Genomic DNA, 17,500 nt, shown 5'->3' on the forward strand with positions numbered 1-17,500 from the left:
CAAATCAGTTGATGGAAAGTTTCAAGATAAAAACAGTTGCCTTCGAAGTAGTTTTAAGACAGGTTTTTTTTCCTCAACAAACAAAAAAGTGAAAAAAAAAAGATCCGGAAAACCACAAGATTCTCTATGCCACTCAGACGAGAGTGGTCGCGCTCAAAAAGATTTGTTGTACTGTTTTTATGACACAACAGCAATGGAATTTAATGAAACGACGGAAAAACACGCGAAATCATTAAGAAAACTTGACATTTTCATAAACAATATATACTTTTATTAGGAGACTAAGTCAACATGATGAAAAAAGAAGAACGTTAGGGTTGTGGTGGATGAATGTTTATGACAACTCCCCCCCCCCCACCCCCCCCCCCCAACAACCATCCTTCCTCTTCTAGTACCTGCGTTTGGTACAACAAGCCGCTTCCCTTTCTTTCCTTATATTTATTTTTTTTTTTTATAGAAACATAGGCAACCACCACCACCCCATCCCCCTCCTCCCGTCTCCAGTACCTATCTGGAATTCTGGAATAACTAGAAGTTTCCCTTTTTTCTACCATTTTTTATTATTACAGAGTCATAAGCAACAACCACCATTTAACAACAACCCCGTGTGATTTACCTTCTCTGAAGACCACGATTTACCCCGATTTACCACAATTTACTGGAAAGGAACTTAGTCAGTAAAACGAAGTTCTTAAATGAAGCGAAAATGTAGAGGGGACATATGTTTTTGCCTTATTACATTTATATATAATTAATGTTAATAAATCCGTCGAATGTACAATGGTCCTGCTAGCTTAAAATGCACCTATGTTTCGACATGTTACCAATTTCAATTCCGTTGGAGAAGTGTTTACGTTTCTATTACATCTAAATACACCATATGACCAATTTTGATACAGTTGTGAAAATAAACAATTCTTTTACTTTGAGGTACGCCTATGAAATTGTTAAGTTTGTGCGAATTTATACGCCTGAGTGTCCAAGAGCGCGATTGTACGTAAGAAATCAAGGGGACGTAAATATACTTTAAGTTGCATTGGCTAGCAAATGCTTCTACAATTCTGGAAATGACATCCAGCATTGCACTCACAAGAGAAAAATGAGTTGGTTCACGAAAAGACGAGGTTCGAACTCCTTAAAAAGAATAATAATAATAATAATAATAATAATAATAATAATAATAATAATATAATAAAATAATAATAATAATGCCAGGGATAAAAACGCTTTCCATTTTCGGTTACATTTGGAATCATAAAGGAAAATGAAAAGAGAGAAGGGGGGGGGGCGGGGGAGAGGCAGGTGAGGGGGGAGGGGTTCATGGGGGTGAGGGTGGGGAGTAGGGGAGAGATTATGTGGCTATGTTCCACGGATCGCAAGGACAGGAAACCAAACCCGCCGCCCTTTGTTGGTAACGACGATGACCCAAGGATCACGAAAAAGCAGGGAAGGACAATGCAAAGAGCACAAAGGGGCAATCCATTCCTTGCCGTATCCATCACTGGGAGAATGCACCGACAGAGAAAGAGAGGTCTTCCTTTGTAACAGTCTAAAACTCTACGGTACATAACTGTCAGCGGCGTCTTATCTCACCAATACCTCCTCCGCCAAGACATGAAGCCTCTCTCTCTCCCTGTCTATGGCAATTTTCGGAACAGCGGCGTCCATGATCACTTTTTGCGGGGCACGAGGCGATTGCAATCAATCAAAACCGAAACTTTTTTTTTTAAGTCAGAAACGCAGAACATAAGGCAAATGTGATGAAAATGGGAATGCAGATCTTATATGACTGAAATCGGAACAAATAATTCCTTTGAAAAATAAGCTAACTTCGAAATACCAGAAAGTGACAAGTTTTTCAAATCACGCGCCTAATATACAACAAACACGACCTTCGGAATAAATTCCAAATACTTCTACAATTACGAACTCCTGCTATGACATAGCCTGTTATTTTCCATCCTATTAATCCTATCATTATTTTCACGTTATGCATAACAAAACAGGTTTAGCTGGTTATGCGAAAACTCTGATTTCCAACTTCAGGTCTTTCAAGCTATTTAAATTTACCCTTTTATGAAAAGCGAGCTTTGAGCCAGCCTTAAAGTGAGAGAGAGAGAGAGAGAGAGAGAGAGAGAGAGAGAGAGAGAGAGAGAGAGAGAGAGAGAGAGAGAGAGAGAGAGAGAGATCAGGTCTTGTGGTCTGTTTCAAAACATGACTCTGGAATGTCCGGTCGTGAAATGTCGGCCTTTTTCAGATATGGAGACTCGATAACGAATACGGCGTTTATGCTTTTATCTGGAAATCTGCCGGGGACTACTTACTGATAATACGCAGTCGGTTGGACACGAGATTTCCATGCCCTAGTCTTTTGAGTACCGATTCCTTAGGGTGGATTCCCAATCTTTCCCCTTCAATTTTGCTTTTTTTCATCAATAAATAAATAAATAAATTCCCTAGTCTTTTGAGTATCGATTCCTTAGGGTGGATTCCCAATCTTTTCCCTTCAATTTTGCTTTTTTTATCAATAAATAAATAAATTAATCAATTAATAATAATAATAATAATTTTCAGCACGGAATATACATCGGAAATGCATTACAATAGATACACGAGTTATAGTGATAACAAGGATAAGTATAATTATTGAGAATAATAGTAAACATGGTGGGCGCAGCTTTCCGTGTCGAAAATGAAGATAATGGTTGGAGGTCCACAATAATACAGATGCATGAGAGTTGATGGTTCTTTAATAAATAACAATAGCGTTCGAACCTTGTGCTTAGTTCATCCTCAGTCAAGTGAAGTGTGGACCTCCAACAAATAGTAAAAATATTTACAAAAAGCATATTGAAAATAACCTCAATCAAAAAGAGATTAAATCTCTAATTTTCATTTGATTTGTGAAAAATAAGCCATAAAGTCGTCCAATCAGATGTAAGGCATTGAACTGAGGTAGTTAGAGAGGATGGACAGCAAGATGGAGGAATGGAAGCGGGAATGGGGGGTAAGTAAAAGGCTAAAAAAAAAAAAAAAAAGTGGGGCACCACTAGGGGCCGAAGGGACGCTTCAAGCAACCTTAATTAATGCTTACAGTGCACCGTGTGGGGTGTACTGCCGGCACCAGGCTCCTAAGGGATACAATTTCAGAGAATTAAGTCTTATCGGACATTGCTAATATAGCTCAAAAAAGGAAAATAACACCCATTACATCGAATACGACCATACCCACACCGTCCTCGTTTCTAAGCAAGAGCCCGTGCCAGGCACAATTAAAACAAGACCTTACGAGACCAAGTGAAATTTTCAAGTGGGTCTGCCTCATCCTTCTCTCTATAGCCGTAAAATTTGGTCATCTTTCCTTGTGTAACAGATTCCTGCTCCTCCTATCTCCTCCACCCGTCCTTCACTTTGACAACTGGCATCTTTTATCCTACTTCCAGGAGAATAGGATGTCCACCACCCAGACAAACAACCACCTTCCGATCTGATGAGAGAGAGAGAGAGAGAGAGAGAGAGAGAGAGAGAGAGAGAGAGAGAGAGGAACTACATCTTGCCCTAGTAAAAATTTTACAATGCTTGGGGAACAAAGAGAGAGAATTGTATTTTCAACTGAGTAAGATTGTATACAGGTAAGAGAGAGAGAGAGAGAGAGAGAGAGAGAGAGAGAGAGAGAGAGAGAGAAGAAACTATATTTAGGCTTGAGTAAAAATTTCATATTGCTTCGCGAACGAAGATGGAGAACTTTATTTTCATCTGAGTAAGATTATATACAGGAGAGAGAGAGAGAGAGAGAGAGAGAGAGAGAGAGAGAGAGAGAGTTACGTTAACATTTACTCATACTATCAACTGGTGTCGCAACCAAAAGGGTCATCGACACTAACCTGCTATGAGAAAGGGATCAAGGTTTCACAGTGATACGAAAACACCTGTAAAAGAGACTTTTACGACTGAAGGTTTCTGTCGTTAATAATAATAATAATATAATAATAATAATAATAATAATAATAATAATAATAATAATAATAATAGGAGGAGGAGGAGGAGGAGGAGGAGGAAAGAGCTCATTAAGAGAAATTTGTGATTACATTTTACCTCTGTTATATAAACAATATTAGACATATCAAAAACTTTATGTTCTTAGCTCACGATGGCTCCTACTAACATCTCCTGAGCTTCTTTGCGTTATATCATATCACAAGGACACTCTGGAAATGACAGCCGGAGCTATCGTCAGCTAAGGAAAGCAATAATGCAAATAGTTCGTGTGTAAGAATGCATTTATCAGAAAGAAAATTGAAACAGAAATTTAACTTAAAGATTCCTTTCTCCATGTCCTGTCCAAAAGAAGTTCACAAGGATTCTGAGCCGATGACGTGTACACTTAACTTCGTTGACCTAACGACCCGATGACACAATGCAGCAGTATGAGTGCAATCAATGGTTAAGTATAAAAAAATATATTTTATTTACTTGCACGATCCCTAATAACATTCTCCTTACATTTTGATACATTTTTATTTATCTATTAGTGTAATAATTTATTTTTTTCTTTTTAATACGAGAGATCTCTCCTTTCTGCCTTTCCTTTTACCTAACCTTACTTCTTCCTAATAAACACCATACTCTTTGGAAGCTTAAATTTCGAGTCAGTGGCCTCTGTGGGGTTGTTCCATATGTAAGGTCTAGAGTCCTTGTTCCATATGCATAGGGTTCCTCTTCTGAATAATAATAATAATAACAATAGTAATAACAAACTGGTGACAAAGAGGCCTTGCAAAAACTGTTTAACACACACACACACACACACACACACACTCGAGAGAGAGAGAGAGAGAGAGAGAGAGAGAGAGAGAGAGAGCTGTTCCTGCGCATTCTTCATCTAAATGGAACTCAAGTAGGAAGCCGGTGGCGGAGGAAAGGAACTTTCAGGATGCCAAAGGACGAGAAGGACAAGAAGAGGAGAGACAAACGAAGAGACTGATCGGGAAAAGAAATAAATAACAACAATGAGATTAGAGATGAGGAAACCTATACACAAAACCGACAAAATTGACGAATTCTCAAAGGAGTTAATCTCTGAGATGATGAAAACGTAAGCGAAAATGACCAAATGTGTGACTGGACTAACGAAGGAGAGTAAAGATCTTGAAAGAAAGCAGGAGATGATGGAACTGAAAATAAATGAAGAAGAACGATGCAGAAAGATGAATGAAAGAAGAAGAATGAGTGATTGAGGAGCAGAAGACAGTGAAAGAAAGACGAACTGAAAAAAAAACCCAGAAAACCACGAGAGAGAGAGACCTACCTTACCTTACAGACCTTACTAATCTTGTTCGGGTTTCCCAGGTCCTCAGTGTGAGGCAACCCTCTAATGTCTCCAGAGAGTTGCTAGTACATCTTCCGGTATATTTTGCATCTTCCAATCTTGGATGGTCTGGGATGCAGTTTAGATATTTGTCGAGCTTATTCTTAAAACACATCTACGCTCACTCCTGATTTATATTCCTCAGATGAGCTGGCAACGCATTGAATAGACGCTGCATTATCGATGCTGGTGCGTAGTGATTAATGTCCTGTGTGCTTTTCCTTATTTTTTCCTGTATATTTTTGGGCACTATTAATCTACCTCGCTTGCTCTTCTGATATTTTTAGTTCCATGATATTTTCTGCTATTCCCTTCTATCTGTTTCCATGCCTGAAATTATCATGTAGCGTTCTCTTCTCCTTTTTCCAGACTATATAATTTTAAGAATTGTAGTCTTTCCCAGTAGTCTAGGTCCTTAACTTCTTCTATTCTAGCTGTAAAGGACCTTTGTACACTCTCTATTGTGCAATATCCTTTTTGATAGCGTGGGGTACCATATCATATTGCAATATTCAGTGGACTACGAACATATGTTTTATAAAGCATAATCTGTTCAGCTTTTCTTGTTTTTGAAGTGCCGAAACAACATTCCCATTTTTTGCTTTACATTTTTGCCAACAGAGTGCTATTTGATCATTGCATAACATGTTCCTATTCATCATCCACACCAAGGTCTTTAACTGCTTCCTTATTTGTGATGGACTTCATATTAGGTCCCTTATATGCATATAGCTTTCTTTCTCTGTCTCCATAATTATTGATTCAAAATTTATCAGAGTTAAAATACCATCCTATTTACCTCTGCCAATCATATACTTTGTTAGGTCTCTTTGTAGAGCGTTTCCTATCTTCATCACAAGTAAATTTCTCTACTTATTCTTGTGTCATCTGCGAAATACTCAATACCGATCCTTAACATTATTGTCTATGTCTTCAATCATAATAACAAACAGTATTGCAGCTAACCACCGTACCTTGCGGCACACCGGATATTACCTTGGCTTCATCCGATTTCTCGTCGTTTGCAATAACTATCTGTTTTCTGTTGTGTAAAAATTCTTTTAACCATCTTCCTACTTTATCCACGATATTGTGTTTTCTAATTTTCTTCGCTAATATATTATGGTCTACTTTATCAAAAGCTTTTGCAAAGTCTAAATAAACCACATCTGTTTCATTTCCCGCTTTTCATATTTTTGAATATGTTTTCACGGTGGACTAACAGTTGGGTTTGTGTACTTTTTCCGGGTACGAAACCATGTTGTCCTTTATTAAACAAATTATTTTTTATTAAATGTTTCATAATATTTTGTTTTTCTTCATTACCCTTTCATACACTTTCATTATATGTGATGTTAGACTCACAGGCCTATAATTACTTGCCTCTAGTCTTGATCCACTTTGAAAGTAGGGGTAATATACGCTAATTTGTGCTCATCATATATCTTGCCTGTATCTACACTTTGTCTTAATAATATTGCAAGTGGCTTTGCGATAGAATGAAAACTACTTTCTTTAACAAAATAGCAGGAATTCCATCAGGCCCTGCAGCAGCTCCATTTTTTTAATTTCATTAATAGCCCTGCACAATATCAGCTTCATTAATATCTATGTCAGCTAAATATTCACTATTTTCATCCCTTACTTCTATATCATTATCTTCATTATCTATTCTAGGGGTGAATTCTCTCTTATATCGTTCTGCCAGTATGTTGCAAATTTCCTTTTTTTCATTCGTTAATCTCCCTTCAATTCTCAGAGGGCCTATTTTTTCTATTCTTTCTTTTATTCATCTTCTTCGCATATGAGTATAATAGTTTGGGGTTTTGCTTGATATTTAATAGGGTTTTTTCTTCCAAGTCCCGTTTTTCATTTTCTTTTGATTGTATAATCTTTTTTTCTGCATTTTCTATCTTACTTTTTTGTTCTATAACTTTCCATGCATTTTTTTCTTTTGCAAGACCTTTTTTCCACTTTCTGATTTTCTGGAACAAGATTCTTCTGTCTCTTGGTATGCATGAATGATGTTTACTTTTCTTCTTCGGTATATATTTTTTCCACTATTATCTCCAATATTTTATATAATATCTCCGTATTTACCCTTATGTCATCACTTACGAAAATGTATCCCAATCTTTGTTTAATTCTTCATTAATTTCTGACCATTATATATTTTTACTGTAGAAGTTGTATTTCCATATCCTTCCCACTTTTTCATTCTTGCTATCTCTATTTTCACTTGCTTTGGAATGAACTGTTAATTCTATGACATTATGGTCTGAAATACTCGCATTATAAACTATTATTTCTTTTTTAACATAATTCATCTCGTTCACAAATACTAGGTCTAAAGTATTTTCCTTTCTTGTTGGCAGGATGATTTATTTGTTGAATGTTGTATTCTAGTAGCATATCTAATAGCTTTTCAAATTGCCTCTTATCTTCTGCACTACTATTACTCTCTTTTTTATATGTATAAGTACAACCACAATCTCCTATTCGTTCTTTCCATTCTACGAAAGGAAAGTTGAAGTCACCAGATAGGAGAATAGTCCAGTCCTTGTGATTTCTACATATATCATCCAATTTTTCAATTATTAAGTCAAACTCTTTAGTATTAGGAGGTCTATATATTACTATGTTCATCAATTTTTTCAGATTCAAATTCTACCGCTATTAGTTCACATTCTGAGTTACTTATTTCTCATATATTTTCCTTGTTGTTTTTTGTCTTTCCCATATATTGCGGTTCCCCCTTGATTCCTATTTTTTCTATCTGATCTATAAGTTTGGAACCCTTTTATTTGATCATCATTCCCAGTCTCTTGGGAATACCAGGTTTTCACTTATATTCATTATATCTATTTTCTTTTCATTTTGGGTTAGTTCTTCTAAGTACTCTATTTTTTCTTTTTGAGTTACTCGTAACTAAAGCCCTGCGCATTCATCACTATGATGGTTTGCGTGTTTTCTCCTTCATTTAATACTGATAGTAATAAGGAGTTTTCCCATGTCTCTTTCCTGTTCTGGTATGTTGTTCTTTTTTTTAACATTTCCAGAAATTCTGACATTAAAAAAATCACCAACTTTTCCATAATATTTGTATCTTCCTTCATCATAATTATCATTTTTTGTTGTCTGAATCTGCAATTTTCTCCGTTTCTGCAATATCCTCTTGCATAATAAATACAGTTATTATCTCTTGAGTAGAATTTCGGAGCTGATGCTTTGAAATTCTTTGCTGACACCTCTGCATATCTCATTGGTGGTTTGCTTCTCTTTTACCTGATATTCTTGATTTCTTTCTCTCTTTATTTGTTCTTTCTTATTTTGGATTTTATTACTTGGTTGGTTATTTATTTGATTATGATTCATGGCTACAGGGTGCATATATTTGCATTTTTGTCGAACTTACATCCTTTTCCTTCTTTTAGGTTTTTTTTTTTTTTACATATTTTTGGATGCAGATCTCTGCAATCATCCCCATATCCATCTAAGTATGCACATTTACCATATATTTCATAGTTTTGACTATCTTAGGATGTTTCTTTGTAGTAACATCTTTCTCCAAATCTGCAATTCCCTCTTTTCAAAAGGTTGCAGATTTTGTCTTTCTTGTCTATTTTTCTCTTTCCTTCCCGTCATTGTATAGATCTGGGTAGAGCCTCTTCGGGATTTGCTTTTCTGTTGTCATATCGTAATTTATTTCTTTCGTAGGTATGCTGCTTTCTTTATTGCCTCTATGTAGTATCAATGAGTATCTCTGCATCCATACTTTTATCTTGTTCTTTGTTTTCCTTATTTTTTTCTGTCATTTCATTTTTGTTTACTTCTCTTCCGTTTTCCTCTTCTTCTTCTTCTCTTCCTGTTCCTCTTCTTCTTCATCCTCAACTATTTGTACATTCAATCTTGATTTAATAACATTGTCTATCCATGATAGACATGTTGAACAAAAAATTCTTGTATCTTTTCTCAAATCTTGTATTACCTCAGCACACTGTGGATGGGTCGGAATGTTGCTGCAGCACATTTTCTGATTAGGTTTTGTGGATTGACTATGCTATACCAAACCTTACACAGTTTGCATGCTTTTGGCATTCTTTTTCCTAATGCATCAATTAGTATATTCACAAGATTCACCTTATTCATTTTCTTTTCTTTGTCGGGGAATATGTTGGTTTATGTATTATTTTCTTTATGAGTCTGCTTTGACCTACTTTGGATTTTATTGGCAAACTTTCTTCAATTATTTTCCAAGAATGGTTTTTCATTAGATTTGTTCTACAAGTTTGAAGATTGTTTATACCTTACTAAGATATCGATGAATGCTTTTGTATCTTTTTTGGTTAGGACTGTTGCTGATTTCATAGATGATGAAATGCAGTTTTCCCTTTCCTGCTACCTCATCGTATTGCCGGAAGCTGCTAGACACGCCAAATTACGACCAACCTTTCCGCCAGTTGGAACTTACTGCCATCTTGTTCTGATTTATAGTATTACACTTGATTACAAACTAACTTTGAGAAGACGAGATTTTATCCTAACTATTTCCACACTCAATCTTTATCACCGATAGGTTCACGAACACTTCTAGCATATTTCTCCAAATTCCTCAGTCGTATGTTAAACTTTTTGGATATATGTTGATTATTGGTGACTTCACGCGGGTACGTCTCCAACCCAAGCAAGATGGGCTACTAACGAGAGGAGAGAGAGAAGAGAGAGAGAGGAGGAGGAACCGCGAATTAAGAAAAAGAAAACTGAACTTTGGTTACTTTGGAGAAGAAAAAGTGAAGTGGAAAGAACGACCGAACTGTAATAAAGAACCAGAAAACATTAGAGAGAGGAGGAGAGAGAGGTAGAGAAGAAGAGAGGAAGAGAGACGAGACGAGGAATGGATGATAAGATGCGAAGGGTGATTAAAAAAGTTAGGGAAGAATGATGAAAGAGGAAGTAGGGAGGCGAGGGTTTAAGGGTCCGTGTATGGACTGGGTGGGGTTGGGGGTTAAAAGGCAAATAAGGGAGGATTCGAGAGAGAGGTTGCAGGTACGGGGATGGGGGTTGATGGTGGTGGGGGATTTGAAGAGAGATGCAAGGAAGAGAGAAAAGGGGTTGGGTAGGGTCATAGGAACCCCGAATGGGTACTTCCGGGAAGCCCATAAAGCCTGTCGAGAAATGAGGAATGTAACGAAAAATGAGAGAGAGAAGAGAGGAGAGAGAGAGAGAGAGAGAGAGAGAGCTACTTCAAATTTTTGTTAGCCAGGAAACATTAAAAAAAGTTAAAAGTCAATAAAAATATCTTTAGTGTTATCAAAAAGAAAAATCAAAGAGAGAGAGAGAGCAGAGAAGAGAAGGAGGAGGGATGAGGAGAGGAGAGAAGTGATCAGAGAGAGAGAGAAGACTGTAATTCTTTTTTTTTAGTCAGAAAAAAACTCCAACCCAGTCTTAATGTTCACTACGACGAAGATTAAAAGATTTTGTCAACAGAAAACTTGCAGATGCTATTTTCTGGAAGCTCAGAAAAATACTAAATTAAAAAGAAATTTTTATTTTTTCTAAGGTGCTAAGATAAGACAAGGAACTGAAATGAGCCATAAATAACACACACACACACACTCCCTCTCTCCTCTCTCTTACACATACAACAACAACAGCAGACGATATCTCATAGTATAATTATATATATATATAATAATATAATTTCTAGATAATATTATATAGATATACTAGTTATATAAGATATATTATACATCAAAAGAATAATTTGCTATACTTGTCATGACGATTTCCAAAAACAAAAGTGGCAGAGAATAACACTTAAATATATTCGGTAAAAATATTAACCGTAAATACGTAAATAAGAAATAACCGACATGAAGACTTCACCGATATCCCTTGTATTAAACAAAAACTATCCCTTGTACGTAAAAAAAAAAAGAAAAAAACTATCTTTCGCAACTCTATTGTTGACTAACCGTTGCACCAGGCTGTGTTTACGAGCCGCACAGCTTTCCCGCCAGCTGAGAGATAAACGTGGCACGAGATAATTTTACCGCCAAAAATTTCGCGCCAAAAATAAATATCTATTTTGTTTACAATACTTGAGATTCTTTACTGAAGACTGATGTTTATTCTCGATGTATTTAAATTGATTTCAGACACTTTCCAGATATGAACGATTTTCGTACGTGGGAAACATAAACAGATTCCAGACTAAAAATCCAATTTTCTTAGCAAATAACGAGAGAAAATCATCAAATTGTATTTTCTATAAAGAAATCTTTCCAGCACGTATATCAAATTTACCAGAAGTACATGAGAGAGAGAGAGAGAGAGAGAGAGAGAGAGAGAGAGAGAGAGAGACTCTACAGTACCAGCAATGAGCACCAAGCTACAGGGACAATCCTCTGTCTCATCAAGGCCACGAGTATTTAAGCGACGGGGGAGGGGCGGTGTCGCAATCCGCAAGAAGCTTACGAAAAGGTTCCGAGAAATTCCCTGTGAAACGTAACGATGTTATTTCCTGTTGCGAAAAAGAAAAGAAAAAATGTGATGGCGGGATTCTTCTTAGTCCGAACTGGGAGACGTCGCTGAACAGATGCGACTAAAATATTGACCAACAAGAGAAGAGAGACCTGATCAGGAATGGGAACAAGTCCATGAGACTGACTTCGAAAGGATAATGATCTAACGATGCATACTACATGCCTACATCCCCGTATTGGCCGTCAGTGCATCTCACGCGGCGCACTGTCAACATTACTTGCCGCTCTTTGCAACGTCCCTTCGGCACTAGCTTCACCCTCTTTCATGCCTTTTACTGTACCTCCCTTCATATTCTCTTCCTTCCATCTTACTTTCCACCCTCTCCTAACACTTGTTCCATAGTGCAACCGCGAGGTTTCCCTTTTGTTGCATCTTTAAAACCGCCTTTACTCTCAATTCCCTTTCAGCGCTGAATGACCTCATGAGTCCCAGCGGTTGGGGTTTGGCGTAAATTTTAAATTTCATTCCATATAAACCTACAAGGACAAATGTTTGGGAATCGTAGTTTTATCTGAATATAAACATTCTATAGTATATAAAAAAAACGATTTACTATTATTGCAGCATTACAGCTCCCTCGAGTATTACTGCCAATGGTGTGCAAACAAGTTGTGACGCCTAACAAGCCTCTCTACTCAAACGTCTTCATAAACGCAAAAACTTTTCCAGATGGTGTGCAGAGAATTGGGTCCCAGGCATTTTCTTCCCAATCAGCCTATTTCTCCATAAAACATTATTTGGAATTGGACTGTCACTCATTCTTTGAAGATGGGTAGGACACACAGAGAGAGAGAGAGAGAGAGAGAGAGAGACATGGGGACCATGTCAATCCAACTGAATTAACCACCACCACCCCCAAATAAACAAAGAGAAAGACTGTGTGCGAAATCAGTAATTAATCCTGCACCCAACCCTGCCTCTGATAACTCCCCCACCCCCCTTCCCTCGCCCCCACTCCAAAACCATACCCTTCCCATACAAAGACTTACGCCCCTTAAGTCCATTTCGAGATTTCATGCCGGTGCGAGGGCATAATGCCCTGCGAAAATGCCCCGCGTATTCCAGCTGTTATCGCGTCCCTTGATGAACAGGGGAAGGCCTTTGTAGCCTCGGATTAGCTGTACATTCATTAATTCTACGCCTTGATAAGTCTCATTTTCATTTAAGCTCACTGGGGCACAGGAGGATTACCCAACTGCTCTCTTTTTGTAATTTTGTCTTTTTCTTTCTCTCCATTTCAGTTTATAACCGTAAACACTGACCTTAACCAAGGTAGTTCATATCTAAAAACTTTTAAGTTCCACGATAAGGAAGAAATAAACGTTAACTCATAAAAACAAAAGGCAAAAAACAATAAATAAAAACAAAAGAAATTGTTAATATGATCGAGGAACAAAGGAAACTGTGTCTAAATACTATGAAAAAAATGCTATATCTATAAAAATATCATCAACTACAACTTGGCTCGCATCATTACTATTACTAATAATAATGAATTCAAACAATATATCGGTGAAAGGTTTTAACGCAATGAACGCTAATTTAGCTGAACAAATACAAATTATATTTACGTTTATACCACCTGACTAATGGAATTTAATTTATTTAATGAATAAAAATCAGGAGTTTGGTACCCTGAAAAATGTACATCACAAAATTATTTTGCAATGTCTCACTGTTTCAATTTGGCATTTTAGTTTTTCCCAAGAAGTTTACAAAAACACAGGAAATTATTATTATTTTTTAAAGTACGTAAAGAAGAGCTTCCCTATCCAGTGCTCTTCTTTTCGATAAAATTATTCATATCAAAACTGTTGCTATCGTTGGTGGCATCGTATCTCGACTCAAAAAAACGCCAGAACTTCAAACATTAAAGTTAACATGATCCAACCTCTATTATTAGTATTTCAGACCTTGCTCATCCACTTCTCTAATTCATCACTCCATAAAAGAAAAAGGGGCTTCGCATTGTCCTTGAAAACAAAACAAAGCGGCCTCTTAATCCCGGAGGGGCCCCCGCTCCCCCCCCCCCCCCCCCCCCCCCCCCCCCAACCCCCTCTTTTCCCCCAACCCCCCCAAACCTCTATTTTTTTTTCTTTTCTTCCAAGTAAATATTCAGGCTTTTGTTATGAGTGGCGTTTCATCTGACTTTTCCCCGTGACAACCCTCTGAAACCCCCCGGTATGTTTATGAACTTGTTCCTTTGTCCTAGTGCCTTCGGTATTTCCTTTGCTTCTTGTTTATATACCCAGCAACCTAATCAGGTTTCCCCCCCCCCCCCCCGGAGGAAACACCCCACCACCCACCTCCCACCACCGACCCCCCCCCCCCCCCCCCCCCCCCCCCCCACCCCCCCCCCCCCCCCAACCCGTCCCTCCTCGTCGGCTTCTTTCTCGCGCGTATTAAGAGAATGACACTGTATTTTCTGTCGCATCTACAAACACGAAGTAGAGGAATAAAAAGTAGCACTGCGTTTCTTATTGAATAATTACCTCAGACCAAATAACATCCCCCCCCCAATCTCTCTCTCTCTCTCTCTCTCTCTCATGCACTAAAAGAATGACACTATCATACTATTATCTTTGTAATAGGAATCTACTCTACTCTCTCTAAAATGAATGACACTGTATTTCTTATTCATTTTTATAAACAGGACTCTCTTTCTCTCTCTCTCTAAGATGCTGTAATTTCTTTACGTCCAAATATACCACAATTAACTCACTTCTCTTTCTAGTGAACCAATAAAATGATATAGTATTTTTTTTTGTAACTAAGTGTTGCACAAATCTCTCTCTCTCATATGTATATATATATATATATATATCTATATATATATATATATATATATATATATATAACTACACACACACACACACACACACACACACACACACATATATATATATATATATATATATATATATATATATATATATAATAGATAATTTAAATTACCAACAATTAACTGAAACTTGTTACTCACATCTCTTCCATATGGGTGGAAACGTACTGGAAACACTCGTGACCGAAACGTACCTGAGAAAGAAAAATCAAATATAGCAATCAAATGAAGAAGGTATTAATCAAATTATTGAATTCACTATAAGGAAAAAAAAAAGACAAGAAAAGATATAAAAATTCAACACCATTTCTCTGGCGCTCTATAAGTATACCATGTATTTATGATAAAAAAAACTACCATGTATTTATAATAATCTTATTAAAAATTGCCATGTACTTATGATAATCTTATAAAAACTATCATGTAGATATGAAAAATCTCAAAAAACTAACACATGATCATGCCATACGATCGGGTGTTAGTTTTTTCATAAATAAATGATAGTTTTTATAAGATTAATCATAAATAGATGGTAGTTTTTTAAATGATGATCAAGCGATCTTACTAAACATAGAAGTAAATGGTTATTTTGTTCTTTCTTCTTTCTCCAATGGAGAAAATTCTGCTCTTTAATGACGCAACTAAAGTAACCAATAGACCAGAATCCCACTTGGAATTAGAATTTATAGAAGCCTACCTGGAATTAGAATGTCTAGAATCACACTTGGAATTAAAATGGCTAGAATCCCACTTAGAATCAGAATTTCTAGACTCACACTTGGAATAAGAATATCTAGAATCTCACACAGAATTAGAATTGCCAGAATCCTACTTGGAATTAGAATGTCTAGAATCCCACTTGGCATTACAATTTCTAAAATTCCTCTTGGAATTAGAATTTCTAGAACCCCACTTGGAATTAGAATTTCTAAAATTCTACCTGGAATGAGAATTTCTGGAATCCCACTTGGAATTAGAATTTCTAGAATTCCACTTGGAATTACAATTTCTAAAATCCCTCTTGGAATTAGAATTTATAGAATTCCACTTGGAATTATAATGTCTAAAATCCCACTTGGAATTAGAATTTCTAGAATCACACTTGGAATTAGAATGTCTAAAATCCCACTTGGAATTAGAATTTCTAGAATCACACTTGGAATTAGAAGGTCTACAATCCCACTTACAATTAGAATTGCTAGAATCTTACTTGGAATTAGAATTTCTAAAATCCCACTTGGAATTAGAATTTCTAAAATCCCACTTGGAATTAGAATTTCATGGCATCACTGGGCATTTGGGGCTTTCACTATGAAACGGACCTGAAAGTGTAAAGAAACAGAGAAGCCTGAGAGGTCAATGCACCAATACAATACACAGACCTGGTCAATGTGACCAATGAAAGTCCAATTTTTCATCACGCTCAATGGGTATTTCTTCAGAGTAAGGAAACGGTTTCATTTCACGTACTTCCATGTTGTTTTAATTCTTTTAGAATTGAGAGAATTGCTCTTTGTCAATAAATGTTTATTCCCTTTCACTGCCAAGTTGTGTGAGTATTTTAATGGTACAATTTCACTTAATTTTCCGCATTTCCTTTGAGTTATTTGAAACTCACTTTATTTGGAAACACTCAAGTGTATTTCTATCTTTAAAGAAACGGAGTACACATCCCTATGAGATACTGAAACAAGACAGCAGTTACAAACAGATAGATGGAATATGTAATTTAGGCCGAAGGCCAAGCGCTGGGACCTATGAGGTCATTCAGCGCTGAAAGGAAAATTGAGAGAAAGGTTACCAAGGTGTAACAGGAGTAAGACCTCGCAGTTGCACCAAGAAATAACTGTTAGGAGAGGATGGAATGCAAGATGGAAAAAAGAGAATATGACCGGAGATGCAGTAAAAGTAATGAAAGGGGTTTGCAGCTAGGGGCCGAAGCGACGCTGCAAAGAACCTTGTAAGAAGCTACCAATTAAACGCCAGACCTTAAAAATAATGACTCCTGAAAATTACGTTTCAAGGTACGTTTAAAAAAAAGGCGAGATATATTTACATTATCTCCCCTTCTTCTCGCTACCATCTCGCAGAAGTTATGTTTATGGCAAAGGCATGTTTTACGCGCAGGCGTGCGGTGTGCAGATGTTACATACTGTACGTTATAGTATTCACGCTATAAAGGCACCAGAACCGAATGTTTAATTAAAATCAAAATTATGCTGGGCACACCGACGTGCCAAGGTAAATGTATAATATCGCGTATTTTCGCGCTTTCTTTTTCATTCCTACAGAAAAGAAATGGCGGAATTTCTCGAGTATAGTTATAAAAATTGATGCAATATATTCATATATGCATAAAACATATTAATACTTGACACAATTAATGGGCGATGCGTGTGCGTGATATTAAATTAAATTCTGTTGGCGTTGGACTCTCGGGAAATTGTAGCTCTCTCTCTCTCTCTCTCTCTTCTCTCTCTCTCTCTCTCGCGCGCGCGCAGAGAGAGAAGAGAGAAGAGAGAGAGAGAGAGAGAGAGAGAGAGAGAGAGAGCTACAATTTCCCGGGAGTCCAACGCCAACAGAATTCAATTTAATATCATCGGAAAACATTAATAGGACGAGAGTTCCATTAGAGCAGCCGCACTGAATTACCCAATACCATTTACAAAGTCAGAGCGGAAATTAAACATCTCCACGCACACCTGAGCCTTAATGAGTTCAGGTAACTCGAGTTAAAATTATTA

At 36.9% G+C, this 17,500-nt stretch overlaps 1 protein-coding gene across 8 annotated transcripts in view; it reads right to left on the minus strand.

The window, feature by feature from the left end:
• The window catches only part of LOC135197946 (uncharacterized), a 503,607-nt gene that overhangs the window by 96,301 nt on the left and 389,806 nt on the right, over positions 1-17,500 (minus strand). For 7 of the 8 annotated variants that reach the window (XM_064225235.1, XM_064225236.1, XM_064225229.1 and 4 more), the window contains one exon: positions 14,898-14,950. The exons of the other annotated variant lie outside the window; for it this stretch is intronic. In XM_064225235.1, coding sequence (XP_064081305.1) covers positions 14,898-14,950 — 53 coding nt within the window. The remainder of the gene's footprint in view (positions 1-14,897; positions 14,951-17,500) is intronic. 8 annotated transcript variants of the gene reach the window in all.

This window comes from Macrobrachium nipponense, chromosome 21 (genome assembly GCF_015104395.2).
Source record: "Macrobrachium nipponense isolate FS-2020 chromosome 21, ASM1510439v2, whole genome shotgun sequence".
In the NCBI taxonomy this organism is placed as follows: Eukaryota; Metazoa; Arthropoda; class Malacostraca; order Decapoda; family Palaemonidae; genus Macrobrachium; species Macrobrachium nipponense.